Raw genomic sequence first — 26,495 nt, forward strand, 5'->3', positions numbered from 1 at the left:
GGTCGATTCCCGCACGGCAGAGGGGGGGAGAGGATCTCGGGGGGGGGGCACGGGTGAATGAATTAACGTGCATGTCCTGTTACCGGCAGATAATATTCATTCAATCAATGAAAGCGAGTATGACTTGCGATTCAGGCAGGGAGGTGCATAGTGCCGCTGCAGACCCAAGTCATCGAACAATGGGTTGGGGGCAGACGCCAGCGTGGTGGAGGATAGCAGATGCAGGACAAGAAGAGTGGACGAATTATGCCATCCACACGATGTGATTGGTTTCAGGAATTTGACAATAGTCCTATTCTTTCCTGGGTGACTTACGAGTGCGCTGTTTCGAGCGGCGTTACATCATGTGTCAAGTTACCCGCGGTCCGTCGAGGCAGAGCCAAGTCCCTGGCGTCCTCGATCGGCGCACTGGCGGGATGGATGACGGCTGTGGCATGGGTATGTGACATTTCGCGCCTCCTGCTCATGGCTGTGTTTTTAGACTCTCATTCCGAGCGCGGCACTTTGCTGCCGTGAATCTGGGAATGGCGGCCGCCCGTTGAAGGTTGTGAATGTGTGTACGGGTTGCGACCTTGAAGCCGTCGGGTCATGCCCGGTGGGCTATGTGCTTGGCTTGTTTGGGACAAGGTTTGCAAACTACCCACGCATGTGGTATTTGTCAAATACCCATGATACGTATGTACGTATGTGGATGGCGATGTCTGACCCCGTCGCGATCAATGGGCTCATTCAGTACCGGATTTTACCATTGTTGGGCGGATCGATCATGCCGCGCCAAGATCGCAACGCTGGGTCCGTCATGACAAATACTTGACAGCACAAGCGAAAACGCCATTTTGCCAAGTGTATAACGCTGTAGAAGCGAGGAAGAAGGATCGCAGCTTCGCAGCCTATGGTGGGACCGCGGGAGGTGGCTCGGCGCAGGTCTAGGCAAGCGAGATGCAGTGACCGCCAGGGAAACCGGAAGATCCTCCTTGAAACGGCAGCTTGTTGAAGAAATGTAAATGGGTGTCCGACAAATGACAACTGTCACAATCAGCCTGTCATGCAGCTGCTACTCCAGAGTCCAGGCAGGGCCGCAGGCGCGAGCGAGTAAGCGTAGAGGTGTGCTCGTGTGCTCTCCGCCTTCGAAGTATCCTGTAGGAAGACAAGAGGGGCCGCGGATCGATATGGGCCTGATCGAGGTCATCAATGGGGTCTTGAATGGTTTCACGGACTGACGCAGTGCAACTCCGTGATGGAGAGACGAGGTTGATTGTCGTCGGGCGTGGTGGTACAAGCCCCGCTTTCGGAACGAGATGGCCAATGGGCGCTCGACGGGATCGCCTGCTAGTGCTGCTAGCGGGGAATCCTCGTGGGGTCTAGGGACGGGCGCTAGTCCTCTTTTGGTTGTCAATAGGCCAGCCGCCAGCCCCTTTTCGACAACAATATCAAGCTCGTCAGCGCACAATAGCAACATGAAGCAAGGCCCATTTCCCCATCAGAGCTTGTCTGCCTGCTTGATCGACCTCCGTCTCGGCGTCTCGGAGCAGGGATGGGATCTCATCTCGCCCATCGTACATGCACACGCACGCTCAGACTCTACGTGTCATGGACGCTCAGTCACGCTCTACTGAACTGGCGAGCAAGGCCTTGGCGACTGTTCAGTGTTGGCAGCCGCCCGCCCGGCACCCGAATTAGCACACGCTCTCTTGGAGAAGGACAGACAATGCTTAGACATGGCATTCGAAGCCGGTGAGCAGCACGCCAACGGGCGGTAAAGGCGTCCTCTCCATAGGCGCTACTGTAGCTGATTCATATTCTCGGGTCCATGGAGGGTGTGCTGGCCACACACCATCGGGCCCCACGAACGCCTGCCACGAGCACAGATACGTAGCCCAGCCCTGCTCATGCGTCCGCCTTCATTTGCTGGCCTAGGCTGAATACAGGTCCCGCCTGTGTCAATGACATTCGCGCGCGGCGGGACCCGTCTCGCTGCCAGATCAGAGGTCGCGAGCGGGATCTATACTTTTTTTTCCCGCGAGCGCACGAGCCCTCAATGTGAGCACGGAGCGCGCATGAATCGTTGTTGCGCGCCGTGCGTTTGGGAACGACAACTCAGTCTACTCTTCCCATACGTGCTTGCCCTCGGTCAAATGGATTATCTGCTGTGCGTTTGGTATTCAATAGGGACAGACGTGTTTGTGAGGGAAAAATTCTCCTGCAAACCGAGAACAGGGGACAATGGATCATCCTATTGTCAAGCGAGACGGGCGTGGGCCGCTCATATTCTGCTCCGAACCGCCCACGTCTGTCTCACTGCATCCATTCCACCAGACCTGCTTGGCCTCATGATGGACCGCAAGCCTTTTCGCATATTATAAGCCGTCCCTCCTCTACAACCTCTACCGTTTCCTTCATCGCACCCACCACTCGGATTCCAGTACAAAGTTCTTTCTTGGTCCTTCCGCTTCCTAATTCGTCTACCTCTGGCACACTTGGTCCTCACATCCGAGCCCTGGAGTCTAGCGCCTGTCTTGATCCGATCTACACACGTACCGTGCGGTCTCGAGTTTGACAAGCTGTGGCGCCATACCTCACATCGCACTACGCCATCCCGGCCGACTACTGCTATTGCCGCAAGTGAACCGCTCTGTCGGCACCGTATCCGTCACACTCTGACAGACGGTTCCGTTACTCAAGGCCCCTCAGGCTGGCCGGCAGTGTCTTGGGATATCGACTGGACAAAACTTTTCCCCCATACCTCCCAACCGGGTCTGAGATTTTAACTCTTGCAACCCTCTCGTCTCGCTCAAGAGTGCTTCGTCAGGACATTGACGACGACAAAGTCATCGTGGGGATCACTTACCACAACCCAAACTCGACTTCACACCCAAGGTCACAGACACAATGAATACCTCCGATCACAACCAGTCAAGCATCCCACACCTCATTCTACCCAAAGACTCCTCATATAACATCATGTCCCCCGAGAACGTCTCACCGCCACCATACAACACACGACCTCCACAGGTGAGCTTCTACACGAGGCCTCTCACAACAACCGCGCTCGAGGGCGATGAGCTGGACGACAGCGCCATCTCACCACTCACACTCCGCATCAACACCTCCATCAACATCCTCAAAAACAACAACCTCATCTGCCTGAGCGATTCGCCCGCCAACCACGCCACCGCCATCGCCGACGCTGTCACACAGGCCATCCAGAAGCACAGCTCTGGCAACTGCGGCATCCCCATGATCGACGGCAACGGCAACCCTCGCCCCGTGCGGATCGAGATCGATGCCGGTATGGTCACAGACGGTGTGGGCAACGTCGTCGGCTCCGAGAGGATTGTGCAAGAGGTGCTACGGCAACGGAGCGAGATGAAGCGGCAGCGGGAAAGTCCAACCGCCCCTTCGCTCTTTGTAGGCGAGAGCTCAAAGAGGAGGCGGTCACATTCGTAAAGCACTTTGAATTCTTTGTTGGACATTCTAGTTTGTCTTGTTACATAATTTGAGCACAGCATTAAGCCGATGGTGAGGGCAGAGGTTGCGTTATTCTTTCTCTTGGGGGTTATCTACATACGGGTACACGACTGATGAAATAAAATAAATCGAGTTTCCATTTTGTAAGCCTAGATTTTACGGTCAGATCTTTGTTGAACTCAGGAGATTATACTCTGATGACAGACGCAACTGTCAACCCAAGGCGTTGGGTCGTCCGTCCCTCCTTTCCTTCGACTCGGGTCCATCTCCATCATGTCGCGTGGTCTGGCTTCCGTGATGGAGCTGCCACACACACACAGCTGGCCAAAGGTCAGCTGGCTGATATTAGCGTGCATGTACTAACTAACGTTAGATTGTGGCGGCAGGCTTCGACGCTCATGTACTTCGGACACAATCAGGACGGCGATCGGACTTAACATTGAATGTGATCACACAAGGTCATCGTTCCGCTTCAGAAGAAATACGAAATGGGATGCAAGTAGTTTTGTCGCCTATTCACAATTGGTGGCTGTAGTCACTACAACAAACCCTCGGAAGCGGATAGCTGAATGGAAATCATGGGGACACTCGTTGTCAGCCTCAGCCAAGCTGGGCTCTTGGCTTGAAAATATCAAGGAAACAACATGTCGACATGACTGCTACCGATCCCTACTCCAAAGCGCCAATATCCACATTTCCCCTCACGATAATACCTTCCAGGACGTCACCACGTCCTGCAACGTGTTGAAGGGGAGACTGGGCGAATATAGGCTAAATCGTCCGTCTATACTTGAGACCATGAGCTGAGAATCGCCAAAAACTTCTGCCTCCAACAAATCACGCCTCGTCCACGGACAGTAGGCACCAATCGCGACATGCCCGAACTTCCCAACATACGTTGGGGCATCATCGCCACCGGCCTCATCTCCTCCTGGTTCGTCGAGGACATCGTCCGAACCGATCGACCAGAACCCCAGGCCACGCACACCATCCAAGCCATTGGCTCCTCCTCGCTCCAGAAGGGCAAAGACTTTGTCGCCAAGCACATTCCTCAGACGTCACCCGCCATCTACGGCTCTTACGAGGAAGTGTACAACGATCCCAACGTCGACGTGATCTACATTGGCACGCCGCACGCCTTCCACAAGAAGAACTGCCTCGATGCCATCTCTGCGGGCAAGCACGTCCTCTGCGAGAAGGCCTTCACGCTGACTGCCAAAGAAACCAGGGAGGTCTTTGAGACTGCACAGGCCAAGGGCGTCTATGTGATGGAGGCCATGTGGACACGGCACTTTCCCCTCATCAAGGCCATGCAGAAAGTCTTGCACGAGGAAAAGGTCATTGGCGAGGTGAGGCGGGCATTTTGCGACTTTGCCATCTTTCAAGACATTGCCTCCAAAGGACCCGAGTCGCGGCTAAAGAATCCAGCTCTGGGGGCTGGCAGTCTGCTGGATATCGGTATCTACAGCTTGACCCTGACCATTCTGGGCTTGGAGCCGGCGTTGGGAGAGAAGAAGGGGGCAGCAGAGACGCCGGCTGTGAGGGCCATCCAGTCGCTCTCTGATGGCGTGGACGTCAGCACCGCGGTGCTGTTACTCTACAAGGACGGGAGACAGGGCATTGCCACCTCGCACAGCGACCTCAAGACAGGCGACGACTTCTGCCGCGTTGAGGGCAGCGAGGGCACATTGATCGTCCATGGGCCCGCTGCGTCGGTGCCCAGCTCGTTCACCGTCGTGAAGAGGGGCGGCGGGGAGAAGACGTACGAGTTTGAGAGGCCGGGAAGGGGCTTCTACTGGGAGGCTGATGCTGTGGCGGTGGATATTCAGCAGGGGCGGACAGAGAGTCCTGTGATGCCGTGGAGTGAGACCATTCGGTTTATGGAGATTATGGATGAGGTGAGGAGGCAGGGTGGTGCCAGGTTTCCCCAAGACGAGCGGTAGCTGTACGCAAGTAGTTATATGCGCGGAAGCGTGGGAAGTTGGGAACTGCCTGGTCAGGTATTGTCGACCCTGTACAGTGCCTGTATAGTATGTGCACAGTGCATGAACGGTACGTGGGAACCTGGAACCAGAGGGCCAGACGAGCCTTGAGCAAAGCCTTTCATCTCTCACCTCTCGTTCGTTTCCCCTCTCTGGAGTCTGGAACACCGCACTATCTCGACGAAGCATCGGCACCCCCATGATAGCGTCCAAGGAACCAAGACGATGAGATCCGCATTGGCTTAGCCCCTGGTGGCTCCTTCCATCTTCACCAATAGCATCACTCAATTCCACCCACGGCACCCACTCCTCAGCTCGGAGCTCCAAAGCTTGAACCGTGACCCTTCCATGATGGAACTCGACCTGGCCACCCCACCGAGGTGCGTGTCCCGCACCGTCGTATAATGTACCTGAAGAACTGTCGTCCGTCCGCTTCTTGTCCAAGACGGCTGTCACCTCGCCAATTGATTGTTTGTCGCCAGTCGAACCCGTCAGAAGCCGCCCCTTGTGACTTCTGTACGGAGTAGCTAGACTAGCTCGCCAACATGGCCAACCTCTCCGTCCGCAATCTGACCATCCATCCCCTCGAGCTCCTCACCATCGACCGCTTCGAGGGGTCCAAGGAGCAGACTGGCGATCTTCTGACCAACACCCTGGGCACCGTCAACTCCTTCCTCAACGCTACCGAGTTCAAGACCACGCGCACTGTTGCCAAGGGCGAGCCTCACAAGCAAGACAAGGTCAATGTCACCATTGACCCCTTCAAGACCAAGGAAACCAATGAGCGGACGGCAGACCCCAAGAAGGAGGTGATCCGGCTGGTGTTCAAGACGGACGGCCACAAGTACGAGGTCGACGTGCCCAGCGCCGACACCAAGAGCACGGTCATGAAGAAGCTGGACGGCGGCAAGCTGGAGCTCACAGCCGTCTACGTGCCCACCGGCGCCCTCCTCGCCGTCTTCTCCTCGACCAAGCTCGATGCCTGGATGAAGGAGCTCGACAACGACTGGCCGCTGCAGACGCTGTCCATTCCCGGCACCCACAACTCGCCGACGTGCTACAAGGCCCTGCCCTCCGTGCGCTGCCAGGCCATTGGCGTGCCGGAGCAGCTGCGCAACGGCGTGCGCTTCCTGGACGTTCGCGTGTCCGCCGAGCCCGAGGACCAGAACCTCGCCCTCGTCCACAGCGCCTTCCCCATCTCCCTCACGGGGACCAAGTGGTTTGGCGACCTGTGCGACGACATTTACGACTTTCTGCAAAAGCACCCGAGCGAGACGGTCATTATGAGCGTGAAGCGCGAGGGCACCGGCAAAGGCACGGACCAGCAGATGGGCAACCACTTGAAGAAGAACTACGTCGATAAGAAGCGTGACTTTTGGTGGACAGAGCCAAAGGTGCCACGCCTGGGCGAGGCGCGCGGCCGCATCATCATCATGCGTCGCTTCGGGCTGAGCGAGGAGCTCAAAAAGTGCTGGGATGGTCGTGGCTTCGGCATCGACGCCGCGGCCTGGCCGGACAATTGCGAGGACGGCCGGATTGGCGACGGCCATATCCGCGTGCAGGACTTTTACGAAATCTCGGAGACGCAGAACGTGCAGAAGAAGATTGACTTTGCGCGTGGTCAGCTGGAGCGTGCGGCGGAGCAGACCTTTTCCCTCCAGCACAAGGACAAGAGCCCCCCGTTCTTTGTCAACTTTCTGAGTGCCAGCAACTTCTTCAGCGCGAGCTGCTGGCCGGAGAGGATCGCCGCCAAGGTCAATCCGTCGGTTGTCGAGTATCTATGCATCAGGCATGGGGAGGACGGCAAGGGGCCCAAGAAACTCAAGGTCGGCACGGGTGGCACTGGTATCGTGGTCACTGACTGGGTGGGCGCGAACGGCGACTGGGACTTGATTCGCTGCGTTGTTGGCATGAATGCACGACTACAGATGAAACGATAGACACGGCACATGATGTAGAAACGAAGCGATGCATAGACGTAAATATGATATTGAGTGCAATAGTATCTGGCTAATTGGTGACTGTGCAGCGAGTTAGCGACCATCTCTTGACTGCAATGTATAACAAAATCGTTGAAAGGAGCTTTCATATCAGTTCTCCAAGGTGAAAAAGTGTTCGTCACGATGAACTCAGATAGAGCTAATAATAGGATCATCATGAAAGCGAGGGGCTGTAGAAAGAAAAAGGTGTTGAAACGTACCATTGAATCGAGCCTGGTTGGCTGGACAAGTCGAGCTGTCTTCTTACCTGGTAGCAGGGTTAGCGACCATTTCGACATGTTCATCGTAGCAAAATGTGCAAGACTGCTATAGTCGAACTGGCCATCGTTAGCAGTGTCCCAAGAAGCGCCGAGGTGGCGAGACATACTGACTATCAGAAGGTGATAAAGTATGTTCATTTCCACCAGTTCAAGACTGGTGATCAAACAGTGTGAATACGTTTCAGCTCATCACGGTAGCAGCGTGAAAACTAGAAGGAATCGTGTTGGTATTGTATTACCTAGGCGACAGCAGGTTAGCTACAGTCCCTCCGATAACTGGTACTCAAAAGTCCACAATAGGTTGTCACAATCAGGTGACGAAGTATCATCAATAGCTCACGCCAGTCCCCCACCACAAGGTTTGTACGCCTTGCTTTCTAGGGCGAGAGGTGACGTGGCTCGATTATGTCCGCCCGTTCGTTCAATTTATCGTCATTTGGTGTGTGATGGGATGTTTTGCTGAGATGGATTGAAAATTACCTGTCGATTTTCTGGTCAGCATTCGTATTTGACGAAAAAAGTGGCAGAAAGGACAGTAATGGTAGGTCTCTGGTCAGACAAGGCTGAAACTAAAAAGCACAAACTCCACATGATATTTTAAGAATGAGGAATCCCTGTGTGTCAAAATCTTCATCATACAGAGGAAGTAACAAGCAGTGTACGCAAACAGAAAGCACCAACCTTTTGAAGTTTGTCAAGCAAGCATCCAAGTGATCTCCAGCTTGGTAAGATCGGGAAAAAAAACTAGGCAGTCTGTTAGCAGCAGGTCTTGAAGAGCTTGAGCTGTAGAATGCGGTAGGGTTCGATTCGCTCAGACTAATTCTAGAGATAATTGAGTCCCCATGGTTTTGTAGGATTTGGATTGTTCGTGGAAAAGTATTCATCAAGGAATTGGTGAAAGGTAATAGAGTGTCTGTACTTACATATGATAGTCGCTCTCTGTATGCCACAGCGCATCGGCGAACACACTTGTGTTGCCTCTGCAGTGGGCGCTGAGAGCGGGAGCTGTTGGGAGAGAAGAGAAAGAGGTTGCAAGAATCCGAAAAAATTCCTGGTGATGAGAAAAGGTACGCGATTCGCGCTAGATCAAATCAAGTAAAGCGCCCTACAGCCCCGCAGTGTGTGGCTGCGTGGCTGTGCAGACCGGATTGGCAGCTGCTGATGTGGCGAATCCGATTATCGCCGCAGCGGCGGTTGATAAAGCGCCATTTCCCCAAGGGTCTCTCCTCGCTTTCCCTCCATCAAGCAACCGGTTCCTCATCCTTGAGAGAATACCCAAACCAACTTCATCAACATGGCGTCCGTAGGGGCGATGTGGGGTCCGACGACCCTACGTCTCCTACGTGTCGCAGTGTCCAGAACCGCTGCCGCGGTTCGGACCGCCACGAGACCTCTCCAGGGTCAAGTCGAGCACGTTACTCTCCGCACAAGAAACCAACCGATCCATCCTGCCGCTCTGCTGAAACAGCAAAAGCGAGGCGCTCGATGGTTCTCGTCAAACACCGCCAGGAACGTCAACCGCGTCGTCCGGCGATACTTTACGTCCGAAGCCGGTGGCGTCCCACGACTCGATCGATCCAAGCTTCCGTCGTCAAATACCTCTCGTCGAGTAGCGCAGTTCTCCGGGCGAGCTCCGTTTGCGAACACCCTTCGACCAAACCTCACAGGCGGGGCGTTGCCCCGTACGGCTGGCGGGTATAGCTTGGGCGGAGGTGCGCGGTACTTTTCGCATGGGCCAGCTGCACCGGCGCAGGTCGTTCAGAATGTGTCCCAGGCGATGCGGGCGATCTTCGTCTCCGGCCAGAAGTTGCGGTACGATGGCATGAACGCGCGTGGCGATCGCCAATATCGCAGCGTGTCCGACGCGGAGGACCGAGCCATGCGCAAGTTTGCGGGCGTTCCATTCCAGGCCGCCGGCGCCTACGTCGACTTCCAGACCACCCCCGAGGTCACCGCCCTCAGCCCCCTGGCCGCTGCCATTGCCAACAATGGCGGCTTCCAGGCAGAGGCTATTGCTACCGAGACCACCTTGGAGACGGACGGCTTCCTCGACACACTCTCTGCCGATTTCGGTCGCACGTTGAAGAACCTGACGGCCATACACGCCGATCTTGCAAGACTCAAAGCATTCGGCGGCATGCCTGTAACGCTGGAAGGCCATGGCGTGATCCGGGTGCGCTTTCCTGGTGTTGACGCCGATACAGTCGAAGCATTATGCGCGGAAGCTGGCATTCAACGCGGCGTTGTTGGGGAAGATGCCAACTTTGGTCGCGTGCCAGATGCTCCTATCTCGCTCCAGTTTCCGTATGCCCCGGGCGAAGACAGAACCGTCTCCTCGCCGGGAGGGTCTACACGCGCCCTGGACGATTACGAATTCGAAGATAGTCTTTCATCTCTCAGTGACGACTCGTTCATTCGTCAAGCGTTCGTCGAGGAAGTGGATGACAACCCTTGGCTCTCGGACTCGGATTCAGACGGATACAAATCGATGTCCCCGCCGTTGAGTTCAGGACAGCATGTCTCGACGGACTTTGAGGGCTTGGAGGGCATATATCGGTTCATCGAGGAGTGCGATCGAGGGCGGGACCAATTTCGTTGACGAGAAGAAGAAGCATTGTACGTTTTGATACCACGGATAGCGTCGTTCGAAGATCTACACTCCCTCAGGCGCGGTGACAGACCGGCGTCTCCTTTCCTACTAGTTTATTTAGTCAATATCATGGTCAAGAAAGATTGATCGAGACAATTACCTTTATTGTGCATGTTTCTCGTGTTGCGCTGCGTGTCCAGGGTTGTGCGCCTTGGGGGCGTTCGCTTTCGGGGTGAGCAGCTGTGTGTTGGTTGCGAGATATTGAAGACGCATGCCGAACAGGATCAATGATGCGCAGAGGCGATCGCATTGGTCTTGTTGGGTCATGGCGACGATTATAACTGTGCACAGAAGAAGGGAAGCGGGACATGACGGTACAAGCGTCGAGACCAAATCGTGGGGCGGGCAAACCTCGGAATGTTCATTACTTGAGTCTGGGACGCTACTTTTCGTCCCAGTGCACGCGCTTCCAATTTTTGTTCATCTTACTTCAACATCAGAACCTCGCGAGACATGTTGACACTGAAAACGCAGCTTGTCTCTCTATGCCTAGGCACATGGTAAGTCGTCACTTTTCTAGCTCATAGCCTTCATATGATGTCATTCTTTTTAAGAATTCTGCAATGCCCAATCGCCCTTTATGGCCGGTGTGTGGACAACTTCCAGCTGATCCTCCATGAACCCTTTCCATCGTACCAGTTGATCACTTCTGCAATCATCGCATGCTGACCAATTCGTCTGTACAGATCGCCCGCTTTAGATCTCGATAGGCATGCCGGGGGGGTATCGGCCGCCCTTGACCTCGAAGTTTGCCAACAGCTTCTCGATCGCCTGGAGATCGTCTTCCTCGAGCTCCACGATCGTGCTGTTCTCCTTCACTCGGGACGCTGTTGTCGACCCAGGAATCGGGATGACGTGTGGCATGCCATCTCTTTTGCCGATACTTCGCACCCAAGCAAGCGCCAGCTGTGCAGGCGTGCAGCCCTTTTTGTCGGCCAAGGCTTGTACCTGATCGACAAGCTTCAGGTTGTGCGCCATGGCGTCGTCTTGGAAACGCGGGAGTGACCCGATCATCCCCAGATGCTTGGCGTCTTCTGCGCTCCTGAAGCGGCCGGTAAGGATCTAATGCGATGTTAGCTAGCTGTTTTGAGGTTTTTTGATATGCAAAGTAGAAGACGTACACCGCGCCCAATGGGTGAGTATGCCATTAGAAGGATGTCGTACTGCGCACATGCTGCCGCGACACCGTTGTGCAGGGTGTCCTGGGAGAACATGCTGAGCTCGACCTCGGCCATGGCAATCTTGCAGGTCTTGCTGGCTTCGTGGATGGTCTCAGCGCTGCACTCGGACAAGGCGATGCCCCTAATCTTGCCGGTGTCGACGTACTCCTCCTGAAGGACGCGCAGCGTAGTGGCAAGCGGCACCCTCTTGTCCCTCCTGGCCAGCCCGAACACGTCGAGCTTCTTCTTGCCACCAAGCTGCGCGAGGATGTTGTCGACTGACTTGCGTATGAACTCGGGCGACCCGTCAGGGACAAGGGTCTTGACGTCCACGCCGCCCTTGATGACGAGTGTCACCTTGTCCGCGTCCTCGGGATATTGTGTAAAGTACCTGTTGAGCAGGGTCATGGAGTTGTACTCGGGCGTGCCGTAGAATTCTCCGCCATTCCACAAGTTGTCGCCTGACTCGAGAGCTTGCTTCATGGCTTCAATCGCCTGCGAAACGGGCACTGGGTCGGGACGCCATGTGAGGCCTGTTTCGTTAGCATGGGAACAGCTGTTGTGACAAGAGGCGAGATGTTACCCATGAGGCCATACCCGATGGGGCCGAGGGACCTGTGGGAGACTTGAGACATTTTGCAGTGGGATTGGAAGTTGTCGCTACGGTGAGGATAGCTATGTGTTTTTGAAAGGTCGAAACGCACTGGTCCAGGCGAATTACTGAATACTAGATTCCCAGGGCGACATATATAGTACTAGCGCAACGGACTCCTGTCTGGGTTAATGATATCATGTCCTCGGAGTTAGCGTCATGAGTGGGCGACTATGCTGGATGCTACTACGTATTACTGGCTGGCCACTCTGTATCGGAAATACATCCATCTTCAAGTGAGCATTTCCGAGCGCACGGAGCGGAGTTAATGTTCATCTGCAATCGCATCTATCATCATAATAAAGGCAGGTAAACTTTCGTTCACAACTCTATTAATAGTTCTTCCTCCTGGATTGACGATGATGTTGCTGGCGCTGCAGCCGTGTCCTTCTCTCCAGGTTCTTCTTGGGCCAGTGGCGCTCTATTCTCATCCTGTGCCTGTATAGTAGGGGTGGGAGCAGGCTTCATTTCTGATGTCTTGCTTTCAGCGCTGGACTGGCTTCGCAAGAATCTGGGGTTCCCTGTAGAACCCTCCCTTGCCTCCTCAATTCTGTCGCCGCCTACTGCCGTGGTGATCCTAGCATCGGGCTCGTTCCCATTGTGCTCGAAGGGTAGACCTTCAACTTCTGATGCCTGCACCATGTGCCTCCGATGAGAATGATCCTCCAGCCCAAGAGCAGAAGAGGTCTGCTGATTGGGGGGCGGTGGAATATCACAGGCTTTGTATTCGTGTACTTCCCCCGTGGGCGTAGCAGACGGCGTCGCTTGCAGTACTTGCTCACCGGCGCTTGTTTCTCGCTTGGCCACGGACGCCATGCGCGCTCGGCGACCCCTGATGTTGTGAGTACGTATCGCTTCGAAACGGGAGGCTTGTTACTTGTGTATTGGCTTTCTTCTACTCTTCCTCCTCTTCGAAGTAGAACTTGCTGTTCCTGACTTTGTTTGATCGAGGTGCGCATCCGCCTCCAGCTCTGCCACAAGTCCCTGCGTACTGCAGCCCTCGTCCGGCGCATGGGGGTTCTGATCAGAGGCGCAACTCCTGCCAGAAGAATCGTTGAGAAGATCTCGGATATCTTTTCCGAGAGAATCCGCGCGCGACAGCGGGTGCATCTTGTGTCCGTCGCTTGGGTCTTCGGGCATAATGCAAAGTTGCAAATTCGGTTGCGCTCCGCCATCCCACGAATCCACGACCCCGAGATCGACCGTGCCAATCATCTCCTGGGGCGTCAGAGAGCGCGGGTACCCTCCAACTATGATGCCCTCGGGGAGAAGATCCGCTGGTATAAGGGGCACGACCCGGCCCGTCTGAGGGCGGGTGATGGTGAAAAGCGGCCGCGAAAATGCCATGGCGTACTTTAGGAGATCTCGTCTGTTGTGAAGTTGCTCGACTGATCAGGGTCGTCTCGTCCCTGGCGGGACATGAAGCTGTGGTCGAGCTACTCGCCATGCCTGTAGAGCCCGGGCCTCATGCACACGCACGTCGGTGTGTTTGCAGACAGCAACAACAACAACGCCTCAAACACGTTCCACACGTATCACAGCATCCAGTCCATCAACACAATAACCCAGCTGCCGGGGCCCGTCCTTGAGCTCCACCTCGCGTCTGACCCATCGCCCTGGCCTTTCGCCGTCGCCGCCATCTTCTGCTTTGTCTTCTGCATCATCTGCGTTATCCTCTTCATCGCTGCTGTCGCCAGCCACGTCTTCGTACCCAGCCACGGGATCCCACTCGCCAGTTTCCCACACAAGTTTCATGTCCAAGGGTGGCAAACCGAGCAGTTTGCCGGCAATGCCCTTGAGGCGGTAAATGTCAAACGATTTGGGCACGCGTGTCTCTTTTTCCACGTTTGCCCCTCGAAACACAATGTTGACAAGACGTGCCTCTAGGAAGGCGGGATTGACTTCGTTCCGACGAACAATGTCCGGCTCCCCATATTGCTCGCAGAGCGACGTCCACCGTGGATGACTCTTCTTGATGTCCGCCTCTTCACTTTCCGGTGCGGCGCCGAGCTGGCGCGCTATGCGGGACAGGTAAAACATCTCTGCGTTGGCCCGGTCGCTTGCCGAGACGGCCGTATAGTTCAAACTTTTCAGGTCGGCCATGCGTGCAATGGTGAACATGTATGCATCTTCTGGCGACCCTGTCGCGTCCTTGGCGTCTGGGTCGGGCATTTCGTAGATGGGGTTGTGCGCGATTCGGAGGGCAGACAAGGAAGGGAAGTGCCTTGGGAGACTGTCGACGAATGACCATGAGCTGATCTGATTGTAGGAGACGTCGAGGTACTGGATCGACACGGGAAAGACAGGGCCAGATGAGATTTTGGATAGGTTGTTGCCTTTGAGGTGCAAGCTTCGCAGGTTGGTAAGTCCCTGTAGACTGGATAAGTCTTCCAACGACGTGAAGTCGTTGTATTCGAGGTTAAGATTGGAGAGCGTCGAGGCGAGGGATGCGTAGTCCACCAACGGGAGGGACGAAAGTTGGTTTGAGCCGGCATTGAGTGAGCCCAGAGACGTGAATGCTGTGGCCATTCGGGTGATCTCGTGCCAGTCCAGCAGCGTATCTTCCAGAGCCAGCTCTGTGATCCGGTCAAAGGCTTCGGAGCAATCGTCCAGGGATTTGTCCTCCAGCACGCCTTGAAGACGGTTGCCACTATTAACCACCATTAGTGTCCTGTCGCGACAAATAGATTGTGAGTAGCTACACACCTGAGGCTGAGCTCTCTTAGCGCTCCCAGCTCGTGGCAGATGTGGACGACGTCTTCCACCTTCTCGAGCAGGTTCCGACTGAGGTCCAGTTGCATGATACTCGGACACGTCTGTCCGATTTTCCCCTCCTCCTCGCGTATCCCCGCCACCTTCATGCTGTCCAGGATTACAATCTTCAGATCTTCCAGCTTGGCGAGCTGCCGTTGAATTTTGTCAAAGCCCATTTCCTGGGCCACCTTTGTCCCAAAGATGACAATCTGTCGGTCCGGGTGGTTTGGGTTCTCGCCGTCGGCATCAGGGGCGTACTTCTCCCGGAGCGCAGAGATAAACGACTGCGGCTGATCTGCGCGGCGCGTCGGACGGATGAAGGAGGCGGCTAGAGCCGATTTTGACGTTGTGGTGAAGTAGCGATGGCCCTTGTGAGAGCCATCGTGTTTCCCGCGGGTGTGGTCATCCCACTCGACGCCCAGCCAGAGGCCTGTGGTGCCTGCGACTTGGCCAATGTAGCGAACGGTGCAGAGCGCACCGTCGTAGGAGAGGCGCTGGCCGACGTACGGTGAGTCTGGCATGTTGTTTTAATGAATGAGAACGAGAGTTGCGGGCGGACACTGAAATGAGGTGTGAGATGCTGGCCAGGCAGAAGCGGGTGGGGCAGCAAAGATACAGGCAGACATGGTGACAGACCGACGCCCACTGATCAATTCACTAATTACAACGAGAATGACAACACGCGAGAATAGCAACAGTTTCATCAATAGCATGCTCTCAATTCAGTAGATTAAAGCAACATGGAAACATATTTGCGTCGCTCAACAGCCTACAGCTTGCTCTTGGACTCCGCAACGACTCTAATCAGCGCGCGTCCGTTCGTCAAACATGCCTTGCCCCCCTCGACCTGCGTCACAAACCGAATCTCCTCAAAGTCCCCCTTCTTCTCGCCTGTCCTCCAGACCTGCGTCACGAGCTTGTCGCCCGGCTTGACGGGGCTCGCGAAACGAGCCTGGTACTCCTTGATGTTGGACGGGTCACCGGCGCCAAACTTCTTGAGCAGCAAGTGCGACGTCGTGTTCCACGAGTAGAGACCGTGCATAATGGCACCACCAAAGCCCATCTTCTTCCCTGGCTCGGGGGTGGCGTGGAGCGGGTTGTAGTCGCCATTGAGACGGTACAGCAGCGCCGACTCGGGCGTTGTCTGGTGCTCCAGGGTCGCGTCCGGGGCCTTGCCCTTGGGTGGCGGGAAGTTCTCGGTGGCAGGGCCCTTGGGGCCGCCCCAGTTGCCTTGGGCGATGAAGAAGGCCGAGCCGATCATGCGGGAGTAGACCTCGCCACTCTGGACGTCCACGAGATCTGTCTGTGTCTCGACGACGGAGCCGGGACGGCCCTTGTCGTAGACGCCGAGCACCTTTGTGCGGATCTCAAACTTGCGGTTCTCCGAGGTGACGGGGAGGGGCTTCAGGAACTCCATCTTGCGCTGCCCGTCCACCACGCGCCGAGAGTCAAAGTCGGGCACATTCGGGATCTTGACGGCTTTCTGGGCGGCATAGAAGTCGACGACCTCGCTGGAGTCCTTCTTGAAAGCTGTCGGTGTTAATACCAACAGGTTGGGTTGAATGCTGGGGAGCATGACGTACGGAGGATGATTGGGTAGGTCGGGAAGACGGCAAAGTCGGGGTGAAGTTCCTACGGGAGTCAGTGTGAGATGGGTCACTGTCAGGAAGAAAGACTTACGTAGAGGAAGTGAAGCTCATCGGCCGTCGCGCCAATGGTGTTGGCGAAGAGTAGGACGTCTCTCTTGAGCCATGTCACCTCGACGGGCGGGTACTCGAAGCCAACTCCAGGATCAGGCATGTTTGCTGCGGTAGGGGCTATTGTTGTTGGCGTGATTTAATTGAATTGAGGTGGAGGAGCAGAGGTCGACGATGAGACGAGGACGAGGCGGCTAATTAAGTATCACATATTAATGAATGGCACGTTGCCGAAGGCAGCGAGGTCGGGCCAACAGCTTGTTGGAGCTGTCAAGCCGAGGTTGAAGTGTGGGGAAGGCTGGACTGGCCTACAGAACAGGAACAGCTGCCGGCATGCCCATCTGGGGAGCGCTACAGGGGGTGCGCTTTGCTTTACCCGGTACCATCCTGCTTAGCCACACTTGGATGATAACGACAATGTTTGAAGGCCTAATTAACGACTTGGGTGACCATTGGCATACAGACCCATCAGCTAGGAAACGGTATCGATGCCGGGCTTTTATACCCATTCTTGCCCACGGACCGGACGCCAAAGATGACATTGTCAATCGACAGCTCCACCGTCGTCTCCGCCACATCCCCCACAAACACAGCGTGCGTCCACTGAGGCGCGCTCGTCGGACGCCAGACGACCTCGTACCCTTCCACCTCCTCGTCGTCCAGCTTCGCCCACGACAGGCGACTGTCATTGTCCAGGCTGGCCGTGTCAATGGTCACGTTCTGTACTTGACCAGGCGCGTTCGCGAGGGACCACATGGCCGCCAGGTCCACCCTGGCCACACGCGCAATGAAGTCGTAGTCGAGAAATTCCTCCAGGTCACCGTACTGGACACCGTCCTCGACGCGCGTGTCCTGGTGCTGGTGATTAAAGTCCTCGTTGGGCTCCGTGAAGCGCACCGCTGCATCATACCCTGCCTCCAGGAACGACCGATGGTCGCCACCGCGGAGGAAGCGATCCAGACGGTAGATCATGGCCACCTTCATGTCCGTGTACTTGTTGGTGGCCACCTCGGCGATGAAGCGTCCGAGATTGCGCGCAGGCGAGTCGTTCTCGCCACCAATCGACAGCCTTGTACTCATCTGGTCGTCGGATTCCGTGAGCGGGGGACCCTGGCAGAACATGCGGATTGTGTGAGGCTCCTTCTCACCCCGCGAGCCGACTGAGCTACCTACGAGGTCGACGTTGAGGACGCCCTCAATGTTCGTGCTCTCGTTGCGGTATGTCTGCGCCATGAAGCCAGAGCCGAGAAGTCCCTGCTCCTCGCCAGCGACAGCAGCGAAGACAAGCGAGGCACGGTGCTTGTGCTTGGCCATGACGCGCGCCAGTTCCATGGCGACTGTACGGGTCAGCATCATTCTTTAAGTTCTCTCGCCCTGGTGGGTTCGACATACCAGCTACACCAGATGCATCGTCGTTCGCGCCAGGCTGGTCATCCCACCAGTTCAGCACATCAGACACTCGCGTGTCGTAGTGGCCCATGGTGAGATAGAACCGGGTCGGGTCCTCGGTTCCCTCCAGGGTGGCCTGCACATTACTGATCTTGACGGGTTCAGGGACCCGTGTGGTAGGTTGCTGGATGTATCCGTTTGTCTCTACCGTCAGTCTGCCGTCCGACTCCTCAGCATAGCGCTCGAATTCCGCGGCGATCCAATTCCTAGCTGCGCCAATGCCGCGGGTGGTGTCATTCTGTGGGGAGAGGGTGTGGCGTGTGCCGAAGCTGACCAGCTTGGAGATGGTCTCCTTGATGCGCTCAGCGGACACCTCGGCCAGGGCGGCTTGGAGTTCCTTGTCCGGACGCTGAGGCTCGAGCAAGGAGCCCGTGTTGCTCCCTGGTCCAGGTGGCGGCCAGTTGGCGTTGGCGCACGAGATGTAGTTCTTGTCATATGTGGCCACCAGAGGAGGGAAGACCGGAGTCGTCCCCTCGCACGGCTTGGCACTGGCGAGGGGGAGGGCTAGAGTGCCGAGTGCAAAAAGATTGGCTCGCATGGTGTCCGATTTACAAGTGATAGGGATCCGTGATTTAGGAGAAGAATCGTGTCTGGGTTCATCACCGGCTATATACTTGATGGCGTCTACAAGCGAACATGCCAACCCCTCTGCCTATTGGTAATCAGGGGCGAGGAGATCTTCTACTTACCCCAAGATCCTGGTAAAGCCATCGAGCAAGCTTATAATAACCTATCCGGCAGTCTCCCGATATCAACAGCCGGCCTCCAACCTCCTGCCCGATATGGCAGGTCGGCGCCTCAGATCTGTCGATGAGTTGGAGTCGCGGACAGAAGTTCATGATATCATCTTCATGGACGGCATCGAGCTATCGGTAGTTTCATGCGGGGTGGCCAAGGAGAGAGGCAAATTGCTCATGCACCATGGGTAGTCAATGGGACGAGGATGGAGGGAACTTTGTGGACGAGAGGTCATGGAATGTGTCCAAGCGCTTGTGGTGTTTCTGCCTACCCTGACTCCTTCGATGTGGCTGCTCTCTGCAAAGCACTACCAAAGCAATTCAAAATTATTGGCAGCATAACTTCTACTGCCGTCTTGATTCAATCCAATGGCTTACACAGCTGTAGACGCATGTCCAGGAGTTGTATTGTCCACTCTAAGCGTTGGGGGTATAGTAAAAACAACGCCGTCTACCAGCCTTGTACAAGTATGAGAATCGCAGAAGCCAGCCACCCTGTCGCCCAGGGCAGCGCAGCGCTGCTCTCCTCTACACAACCATGGCTCCATTGAGGCCGTGGGCATCCACCCGGTTCACTAGCTTCTTCACGTTTGTCCAGTCCTCATGCTTGAGTCCCTCCTTGCCACCGAGCCCGCTCGCCACGTCAAACACAGTCACACACCCGTCGATGCCGCCCGTGGCCAGTCGCTTGCCGTCGTTCTGCTCCCAGGCCACCTTGTTCAAGCTCCTCGTCCTGCCCTCCTGGCGGGTCGTTGGGAGGATCCTGGCCACCGGCTCCTCGGTCTCGACCGCAATGTCCCACAGCTCCAGCCACCCGGCGCCGTCCACCAGGGCAAAGACGCTCGGCTTGATGGGCGACCAGCGTGCGTCGTAAACCACGTCCTCTCGCACAAAGTCCATCAGGGGCGAGACGATGCCGTCGCCTGTCCCCGTCGACGTGGCGGCGGGAGCACGTACCTTCCAGAGCTTGGCACTCCAGTCCAGTGACGAGGAGAGGACCAGATCACCAAGGTCCACGGGTCCTTTGGCGGGGTGGAAGTCTACTGACATGACGGGCGCCGTGTGGCCCTTGTACGCAATCTTCCTGTCGACGCCTGCCTTGGCGCCAGCACGATCGTACCGGTGGCAGGGAAAGATGGTGCCCTCTTCGCTTCCACTGAGGAAGAATGTAGGGTCCGTCTGAGGGAACGAGATGCAGGTCGGGCTGACGTCCTCGACGGCAACTTTGGCCTGGCTGGGGTTCTTCAGCTCCAGAACCTCCTGAGGCTGGGCAAACACGTCCATGCTCCAGCCGCAGACCACACCATCTGTGGAGCACGAGATGATGTTGTTGGCGTTCTGTGTGCCCACGATATCAACCGCATAGATGGGATGCGCGTGTCCGTTGCCGGTCAGAGGCGTCTTCTGCACAGGGGCAGCCTTGGCTCTCGTATCCCACAGCAAGACCTGCCCGCTGTATGAACCGCCGACGATCAGGTTCGGGTGATATGGCGAGAACTTGGCGGTGAGAATGTCCGACTGCGCCGTGAAGACGTACTCGGGCCTGTCTTGCATGTGCATGTTCCAGACCTGTACCAGGCCGTCCGGCTCGTGGGGGGCGGTCGGGTTCTTGGTGTAGGATGCCAGGAGGAGCTCGCTGAACTTGGGGGAGAAGTCGATTCCGCTGACCATCCGCATCTTAGACCAACGCTCGTCAAAGAACTGCGCGACCTCTTTCACCCTGTGCTTGCCTCTCCCGCCAGTGTTGCCCGTCTCGTCATCGTCCTCCTCCACATCTTGCCCGTGCAGTGCGTAGTCCGTGAGGATGTCATATGTGTCCTGGTCAAAGGCGCGCTCAATGACCTTTGTCGATTGCTCGAGAAAGTCGTAAAAGTCGTCCGATTGTACCACAGCTGACAGTTCCTCCTGCGTGAGATCGCGGGAAGGGAAATTCGCCGAGGCCGATGGCGCGCCCACCGTGCCCTCTGTGATGTACTCCTTGGCAGCCCTGAGCTCTTCCTCGATCTCCTCCTTGATCTTCTGGCGCAGCTCTTCCTCCCGGTCACGCTCCCGCCTACTGAGCCGCTTGTTAGGGGTGGTCGTGGTACCAGGGATGTCGTCTATGTCCGACACGCCCGAGTGAGCCCTTGGCCGATCGGGACCTATCCATTCCTCGGTGGTCTGGACACCCTTGCTGTAGGTGAACACCTCCTTCACAGGCGACGGCGGGCATTCGTATACGGTCGTTAGGGCGACAGTCGTCAGGGTGGGCGGAGGCTGCGCCGGCGCCGGCGCTGGCGTCGGAATGGGTGCTGGTGTCGATGGACCTGGCGTGCCCGGTACCAGAGGGCCTTCTGAGTAGGCGTTGCTGAGCTCGCCAGCACTGAGCACGCTGCTGGGTCGGCTGCCCCGACCTGCTGGCGAGCCAGCCCCCCCAGTCGATGATCCGGATGCCTTCTCGCCAAGAATGTCATTGATCAGGCTCTCGACAGCGCGCCGATCGGTGCCTAGCTTGAGCTGCTGTAGTTAGCTCTTGAGCCGCGAGCTTGTTGGGGGAACGCACATCGACCGCGCCCCCGATGCTTGCGCGACCCGCATTCGATTGCTGGGCGCGCAGCTGTCTCTGCCGTTTCAGCTCTGCAAGCTTCGCCTGCTTTGCAACGAGTTCATCTTTGCGTTGTTGCATCTTTGAGAGCTCAAGACCCCATATCGGGGGGTGCGAGTTGGCGACAGAGCTTTGGTGGAAAGGGGCTGGAATATGGCAGTCGTAGGTCCCCAGAAATATAGGAGGTAATGGAGGGATTGACGACGGGCGGAGCGCGGCCTTGCTAATGTCGCGAAATCCAGTTCACGAAACAAGTCCTGGCGTGCGTGGCTGGGACAACGATCAGTTATTACTGCCAGTGGTGTCTGACGCGACACGGGGGAGTTCGGTGAGGCGAGGTTGTTCAAGCACTGTCAAAGGAAAATGCTATTTAAGCTGTACTTGCACCCAATCACATCACTCCGGTCCATTAGTGTAGTGGTTAGCACGAAAGATTTTGATGCCTCTTCAAAACATTTCTTTAGTCCCCGGTTCGAACCCGGGATGGACCTACAAGCCTTTCCTTTTGCATTTTTGGGTGATTAGGCAGAAGTCAATGTCTTTTTGCATTCCAAAAAGTATATACTGCTTTGTGGCCATACTATGAAGCAGCTTTTCATCCTGTGAGGAATAGGTCTGTCTGCTGAGGGTCATTGCGGTGCGTAGCTTGTCCATGTGTCCCTGTTCAGCTCCATGCGTTCACGTCTATCCATCCGTACGGGTATAAGTATAGTGTCATACAGCGAACATGCGCAGCAGAATGAAGTAATGACCACCTATCTTTGATTCATTTGCAATACGAATAAATTACCCCTACATGTAGTCTACAACATCCGTACTTCGTAAAGGCTCTTTACGTACTTCTAAGGTGGACTGTCGACTAGGTGACACCAGCCAATGGCCAGACCACAATGGCTGATTCATCGACCCACCTCTAGCGGCGGCGCTGCCGCCCAGCGACTGAACCCGCGCTGGCAGTGGACATGGACAGAACGGTCGGTTGACGCCTCAGGTAAAATCTGCGACTTCTCCCGACCGAACACCGAACTTGAATTCTTTTGAGTCCGCAGCGCAACCTCGCCTTCCACCACAAAGTCAAGTACCGTGGTGCCACCTTGAAGCACCTATCGTCAACTTGGGCTCGCACTCTTTCCACGCAAAGTCCGCCACTCGATTCATCCCCGAACCGCAATCATGGTCTCGACCGGTGTCAACGTGCGTGCTTTCCCTTCGACTCCCACCCAGCGATCTCCATCGACGCCGATCACGATTGCGCATCCTCCAACGAACTTGACAACGTGCTGCGATGGACAATTGAGCTAATTGACCTCCCAAACAGGTTTTCCGGTGGTCCGCCCTGGCCTTCGGTGTCTTCTACGGCTTCTCGCACCAGCGGGCGATAACCGCCAACCAGAAGGCCATCCACGACAAGCACGAGTGGGAGCAGAAGCAAAAGGTGATAGACCAGGCCAAGGCCGAGTACCAGAAGAAGAAGAACCCTGCCCCCGCCTCGAGCGACGATGGTATGTTGATCACTGGCCCGTTGCGCGATTCTCGCGCACGGCGACGGGACGCGGCCGCATGTCTGCGGCTGGCCTTGGAGAGGACAATGGCTGACCATGAACCAGTTGTGATGGACCCTGCCGACCCCAAATTCGATCTCGAGAAGCTATTGCTCAAGGTGTCCGAGGAGAAGGCCTAAGAAGCTTTGGAACAGAGGTGGACGAGAAGCCATGCCATGTCGGATTTCCCCAGAACGAGGGCCGGCTACGGCAAAGACGCGCGGAGAGGATGGACTTGCAGCCATCGGATGACGGACGGCGAGCTCAATGTATCATCGCAACTGACAGTGGTGGCACTGCATAGAATTTCCTTGGGTTCTCTTGTGCTTTTTGTACAGGTGTAAAATACAACAATTAGACCACAATGGATATGCGCGCGTGTACATTCAGACCACTTGGTCTGCAGAGTTACTGTGATGTGGGAGTGGGAGTCGTCGATATCAGACATGATGGTGTCTTGCCACCCAGTCTACCCGCCAAACGTAATACGACAGCTTCCTCCGAGGAGACTAATAAGCGAGGCAACTCTACATGGCGTTACTGACCCCATATCGTGCCATTGATGTTGCGTCCAGCCTCCAGGGCGCTGGGTAATACCCGGGAGATGGGGTGGTCGTCCTACAGCGAAGAGCCAGACGGGGCCCCTGGAACTGGAATAGCCCCACAAATTACGACGTCGTAGCTCCAAGCTGTCCTTACTGTGATGCCCGCGACGCCTCAGCTTTCCAACATCAACTCTGACAATCTCTTCGACTCACCCACAGCGTTCCGTCAATCAATCGTCCATCATGGCGGTTGCGCAGCAGAACGCTCTCTTGGGGCCTCCCTCGCAGAGCTCGAGGACCCTCTTGCGGGTCGTCATTCTTCTCTTCATTGCTGGCGCGGCCATTGCCAGTCGACTCTTCTCCGTTATTCGTAAGGACTACCGCAGCATTTGTGTACCATTGCGCTAATCGTTCAATCCTACAGGTTTCGAGAGTATTATTCACGAATGTCAGCTCACCTCACATCTGTAGAGTCAATCGCCCCGTACTGACGCTTTCCTAGTCGATCCGTGGTTCAACTTCCGCGCCACCAAGTACCTCGTCGCGAACGGTTTCTACAAGTTCTGGGATTGGTTCGATGACCGAACATGGCATCCCCTGGGACGTGTCACGGGAGGCACGCTCTATCCCGGCCTCATGGTCACCAGCGGTGTCATCTACCACATCCTCCAAGCCCTCACGATCCCCATCGACATTCGAAACATTTGCGTGCTGCTCGCCCCGGCCTTCTCCGGCCTGACGGCCTTTGCCGCCTATCTCCTCACGAATGAGATGACCACTTCGCCATCCGCTGGTCTTCTCGCTGCGGCTTTCATGGGCATTGCCCCCGGCTACATCTCGAGGTCCGTCGCCGGCAGCTACGACAACGAGGCCATCGCCATTTTCCTTCTCGTATTCACCTTTTACCTCTGGATCAAGGCCCTCAAGCTCGGGTCGATGCTGTGGGGTGCTCTCTGCGCGCTCTTCTATGGATACATGGTGGCGTCCTGGGGAGGTTACGCCTTTATCACCTGTATCCTGCCTCTGCACGCATTCGTGCTCATCTGCATGGGCCGCTACAGCAGACGTCTCTATGTCAGCTACACCACGTGGTATGCTCTGGGTACGTTGGCCAGCATGCAGATTCCCTTTGTCGGATTCTTGCCCGTCAAGACCAGCGAGCACATGCCAGCTCTGGGCATTTTTGGCTTCCTCCAGCTGGTGGGGTTCATCGACTACGTGCGCTCTGCCATCTCGGGCCGCCAGTTCCAGGCTTTCCTCATCACCGTGTTGGTCGCCACATTCGGCATCGGCCTCGCTGGGCTGGTGGCACTGACCTCGCTCGGCTACATTGCGCCCTGGGGCGGTCGTTTCTACTCCCTGTGGGACACGGGCTACGCCAAGGTTCACATCCCCATCATCGCCTCCGTGTCCGAGCACCAGCCCACTGCCTGGCCGGCCTTCTTCTTTGACCTCAACATTCTGGTCTGGCTGCTGCCCGCTGGCATTTGGCTTTTGTACAAGGAGCTGCGCGATGAGCATGTGTTCGTCATCACATACGCCCTGTGTGGCAGCTACTTTGCTGGCGTCATGGTCCGTCTCATGCTGACATTGACACCGATTGTGTGTGTGGCGGCTGCCATCGCTGCCTCGAAGCTGCTCGACACCTACCTTGTCAAGTCGCCGAGCCAGACGTCGACGAGCGAGGCTGGAGAGAAGAAGGCTCCCAAGAGCGCTGACAAGACGGCATCTCCCCTGGGAGTCTCCTCCATGGTATCCAAGCTCACCATCGTCGGAGCCATGATCGTCTACCTGTTGATGTTCGTCAGCCACTGCACCTGGGTTACTTCCAACGCCTACTCATCGCCCTCTGTTGTTCTCGCCAGCCGCATGCCGGACGGCAGCCAGCACATCATTGACGACTACCGTGAGGCCTACCAGTGGCTTCGCCAGAACACAAAGGAGGACGCCAAGATCATGTCGTGGTGGGACTACGGCTACCAGATTGGCGGCATGGCGGACCGACCCACCCTCGTCGACAACAACACCTGGAACAATACGCACATTGCCACTGTCGGCAAGGCGATGAGCTCCCGAGAGGAAGTCAGCTATCCTATCATGCGGCAGCACGAGGTGGACTACGTGCTTATTGTCTTTGGTGGACTGCTGGGCTACTCCGGTGACGACATCAACAAGTTCCTCTGGATGGTCCGCATTGCCGAGGGCATCTGGCCTGAGGAGGTCAAGGAGCGCGACTTTTTCACTGCTCGCGGCGAGTACCGCGTCGACGATGGCGCGACCGATACCATGAAGAACAGCTTGATGTAAGTGCTTGCTTGACGTTCGTGACGGGGCCCCTCATGCTAATGCCTCGATAGGTACAAGATGTCGTACCACAACTACCAGTCCATGTTCCCGCCTGGCAAGGCTGCTGACAGAGTCCGTGGCGTTCAACTGCCGTCCGAAGGACCCGTTCTCAACACCATCGAGGAGGCGTACACCACCGAGAACTGGATCATTCGTATCTACAAGGTCAAGGATCTGGACAATGTTGGTCGCGACCACTTTTCTGCTGCCGCTTTCGACCGCGGACAGAAGAAGAAGGCGACCAAGAAGCGTGGCCCGCGGGTGCTGCGCGTCGATTAGGTGGGAGGGAGATAGCAAGTAAATCTGGCCAAGATAAAACATGAACGGATAGAGAGATGGCTGGCCACACGGTCTATCTTGGGGAGATAGAGCTCCCTAATGTACACCATTGATTGAACTCGGTGCGCAGACTGCCTTGATGTCATGAAGCTGTGGTGGGTGCCATGCGACGTCCAGATATGGGCAGCGACTGGCTCGTGAGTCGTCCCAATAGTACGAGGCTGCCTGACGAGATCAGTCACTGATTTCCTTTGGAGCACGTTAGCAGATGTATGGAATGGAGCATTCACGAGGGCGTGCGAGTGACACCCGCATGCTTGGATGTTATCGCTGCCTGAGATATCGTCTTGTAGCCCCTCCGACCCCTATTGTTTACATTGCTTGCCAGGTA

At 56.1% G+C, this 26,495-nt stretch overlaps 13 protein-coding genes and 1 non-coding gene across 14 annotated transcripts; 8 read left to right on the plus strand and 6 right to left on the minus strand.

Moving 5' to 3' along the window:
* The first annotated feature begins 269 nt into the window (after nucleotides 1-269).
* Nucleotides 270-1,205, plus strand: F5Z01DRAFT_644598 (uncharacterized protein). The gene has a single exon (XM_046262787.1). The coding sequence runs from the start codon at nucleotides 552-554 to the stop codon at nucleotides 801-803; it is 252 nt and encodes an 83-aa protein (XP_046121856.1). The 5' UTR covers nucleotides 270-551; the 3' UTR covers nucleotides 804-1,205.
* A 1,421-nt stretch (nucleotides 1,206-2,626) lies between these two features.
* F5Z01DRAFT_310108 (uncharacterized protein) lies at nucleotides 2,627-3,601 on the plus strand. Its single transcript, XM_046258944.1, has one exon. The coding sequence runs from the start codon at nucleotides 2,890-2,892 to the stop codon at nucleotides 3,445-3,447; it is 558 nt and encodes a 185-aa protein (XP_046121857.1). The 5' UTR covers nucleotides 2,627-2,889; the 3' UTR covers nucleotides 3,448-3,601.
* A 523-nt stretch (nucleotides 3,602-4,124) lies between these two features.
* On the plus strand, nucleotides 4,125-5,543 carry F5Z01DRAFT_310111 (uncharacterized protein). Its single transcript, XM_046258945.1, has one exon. It carries the CDS (start codon nucleotides 4,344-4,346, stop codon nucleotides 5,409-5,411), a length of 1,068 nt encoding a protein of 355 aa, XP_046121858.1. The 5' UTR covers nucleotides 4,125-4,343; the 3' UTR covers nucleotides 5,412-5,543.
* A 32-nt stretch (nucleotides 5,544-5,575) lies between these two features.
* On the plus strand, nucleotides 5,576-7,438 carry F5Z01DRAFT_644603 (PLC-like phosphodiesterase). Its single transcript, XM_046262788.1, has one exon. It carries the CDS (start codon nucleotides 5,996-5,998, stop codon nucleotides 7,388-7,390), a length of 1,395 nt encoding a protein of 464 aa, XP_046121859.1. The 5' UTR covers nucleotides 5,576-5,995; the 3' UTR covers nucleotides 7,391-7,438.
* A 1,502-nt stretch (nucleotides 7,439-8,940) lies between these two features.
* On the plus strand, nucleotides 8,941-10,770 carry F5Z01DRAFT_644624 (uncharacterized protein). Its single transcript, XM_046262789.1, has 2 exons — nucleotides 8,941-10,408; nucleotides 10,461-10,770. Exon 1 carries the CDS (start codon nucleotides 9,005-9,007, stop codon nucleotides 10,307-10,309), a length of 1,305 nt encoding a protein of 434 aa, XP_046121860.1. The 5' UTR covers nucleotides 8,941-9,004; the 3' UTR covers nucleotides 10,310-10,408; nucleotides 10,461-10,770.
* F5Z01DRAFT_644629 (NADP-dependent oxidoreductase domain-containing protein) lies at nucleotides 10,771-12,344 on the minus strand. The gene is made up of 3 exons (XM_046262790.1): nucleotides 12,104-12,344; nucleotides 11,482-12,053; nucleotides 10,771-11,422 (listed from the first exon to the last, which is right to left on the minus strand). Exons 1-3 carry the CDS (start codon nucleotides 12,153-12,155, stop codon nucleotides 11,057-11,059), a joined length of 990 nt encoding a protein of 329 aa, XP_046121861.1. The 5' UTR covers nucleotides 12,156-12,344; the 3' UTR covers nucleotides 10,771-11,056.
* A 30-nt stretch (nucleotides 12,345-12,374) lies between these two features.
* Nucleotides 12,375-13,603, minus strand: F5Z01DRAFT_310359 (uncharacterized protein). The gene is made up of 2 exons (XM_046258947.1): nucleotides 13,050-13,603; nucleotides 12,375-13,004 (listed from the first exon to the last, which is right to left on the minus strand). The coding sequence occupies exons 1-2, from the start codon at nucleotides 13,517-13,519 to the stop codon at nucleotides 12,494-12,496; spliced, it is 981 nt and encodes a 326-aa protein (XP_046121862.1). The 5' UTR covers nucleotides 13,520-13,603; the 3' UTR covers nucleotides 12,375-12,493.
* F5Z01DRAFT_310117 (putative tubulin-specific chaperone) lies at nucleotides 13,518-15,516 on the minus strand. The gene is made up of 2 exons (XM_046258946.1): nucleotides 14,879-15,516; nucleotides 13,518-14,822 (listed from the first exon to the last, which is right to left on the minus strand). The coding sequence occupies exons 1-2, from the start codon at nucleotides 15,445-15,447 to the stop codon at nucleotides 13,688-13,690; spliced, it is 1,704 nt and encodes a 567-aa protein (XP_046121863.1). The 5' UTR covers nucleotides 15,448-15,516; the 3' UTR covers nucleotides 13,518-13,687.
* A 108-nt stretch (nucleotides 15,517-15,624) lies between these two features.
* On the minus strand, nucleotides 15,625-16,918 carry F5Z01DRAFT_644632 (putative peroxisomal dehydratase). The gene is made up of 3 exons (XM_046262791.1): nucleotides 16,607-16,918; nucleotides 16,510-16,558; nucleotides 15,625-16,456 (listed from the first exon to the last, which is right to left on the minus strand). The coding sequence occupies exons 1-3, from the start codon at nucleotides 16,724-16,726 to the stop codon at nucleotides 15,696-15,698; spliced, it is 930 nt and encodes a 309-aa protein (XP_046121864.1). The 5' UTR covers nucleotides 16,727-16,918; the 3' UTR covers nucleotides 15,625-15,695.
* A 173-nt stretch (nucleotides 16,919-17,091) lies between these two features.
* On the minus strand, nucleotides 17,092-18,610 carry F5Z01DRAFT_615907 (peptidase M28; the record flags this gene model as incomplete). Its single annotated transcript, XM_046260884.1, has 2 exons — nucleotides 17,092-17,960; nucleotides 18,016-18,610. 2 exons carry the CDS (start codon nucleotides 18,608-18,610, stop codon nucleotides 17,092-17,094), a joined length of 1,464 nt encoding a protein of 487 aa, XP_046121865.1.
* A 363-nt stretch (nucleotides 18,611-18,973) lies between these two features.
* On the minus strand, nucleotides 18,974-21,715 carry F5Z01DRAFT_310464 (WD40-repeat-containing domain protein). The gene is made up of 2 exons (XM_046258948.1): nucleotides 21,352-21,715; nucleotides 18,974-21,305 (listed from the first exon to the last, which is right to left on the minus strand). The coding sequence occupies exons 1-2, from the start codon at nucleotides 21,472-21,474 to the stop codon at nucleotides 19,338-19,340; spliced, it is 2,091 nt and encodes a 696-aa protein (XP_046121866.1). The 5' UTR covers nucleotides 21,475-21,715; the 3' UTR covers nucleotides 18,974-19,337.
* Nucleotides 21,716-21,796: 81 nt separating this feature from the next.
* F5Z01DRAFT_t21 lies at nucleotides 21,797-21,884 on the plus strand. Its single transcript has one exon. It is a non-coding gene; the product is annotated as a tRNA-Gln (tRNA).
* A 426-nt stretch (nucleotides 21,885-22,310) lies between these two features.
* On the plus strand, nucleotides 22,311-23,364 carry F5Z01DRAFT_644643 (ATP synthase E chain-domain-containing protein). The gene is made up of 3 exons (XM_046262792.1): nucleotides 22,311-22,587; nucleotides 22,712-22,895; nucleotides 23,001-23,364. The coding sequence occupies exons 1-3, from the start codon at nucleotides 22,567-22,569 to the stop codon at nucleotides 23,072-23,074; spliced, it is 279 nt and encodes a 92-aa protein (XP_046121867.1). The 5' UTR covers nucleotides 22,311-22,566; the 3' UTR covers nucleotides 23,075-23,364.
* Nucleotides 23,365-23,601: 237 nt separating this feature from the next.
* On the plus strand, nucleotides 23,602-26,361 carry F5Z01DRAFT_644645 (oligosaccharyl transferase STT3 subunit). The gene is made up of 4 exons (XM_046262793.1): nucleotides 23,602-23,849; nucleotides 23,904-23,927; nucleotides 23,982-25,782; nucleotides 25,837-26,361. The coding sequence occupies exons 1-4, from the start codon at nucleotides 23,723-23,725 to the stop codon at nucleotides 26,102-26,104; spliced, it is 2,220 nt and encodes a 739-aa protein (XP_046121868.1). The 5' UTR covers nucleotides 23,602-23,722; the 3' UTR covers nucleotides 26,105-26,361.
* The last annotated feature ends 134 nt before the right edge of the window (nucleotides 26,362-26,495 follow it).

Source organism: Emericellopsis atlantica (genome assembly GCF_019669845.1).
Source record: "Emericellopsis atlantica unplaced genomic scaffold F5Z01scaffold_3, whole genome shotgun sequence".
Classification (NCBI taxonomy): Eukaryota; Fungi; Ascomycota; class Sordariomycetes; order Hypocreales; family Bionectriaceae; genus Emericellopsis; species Emericellopsis atlantica.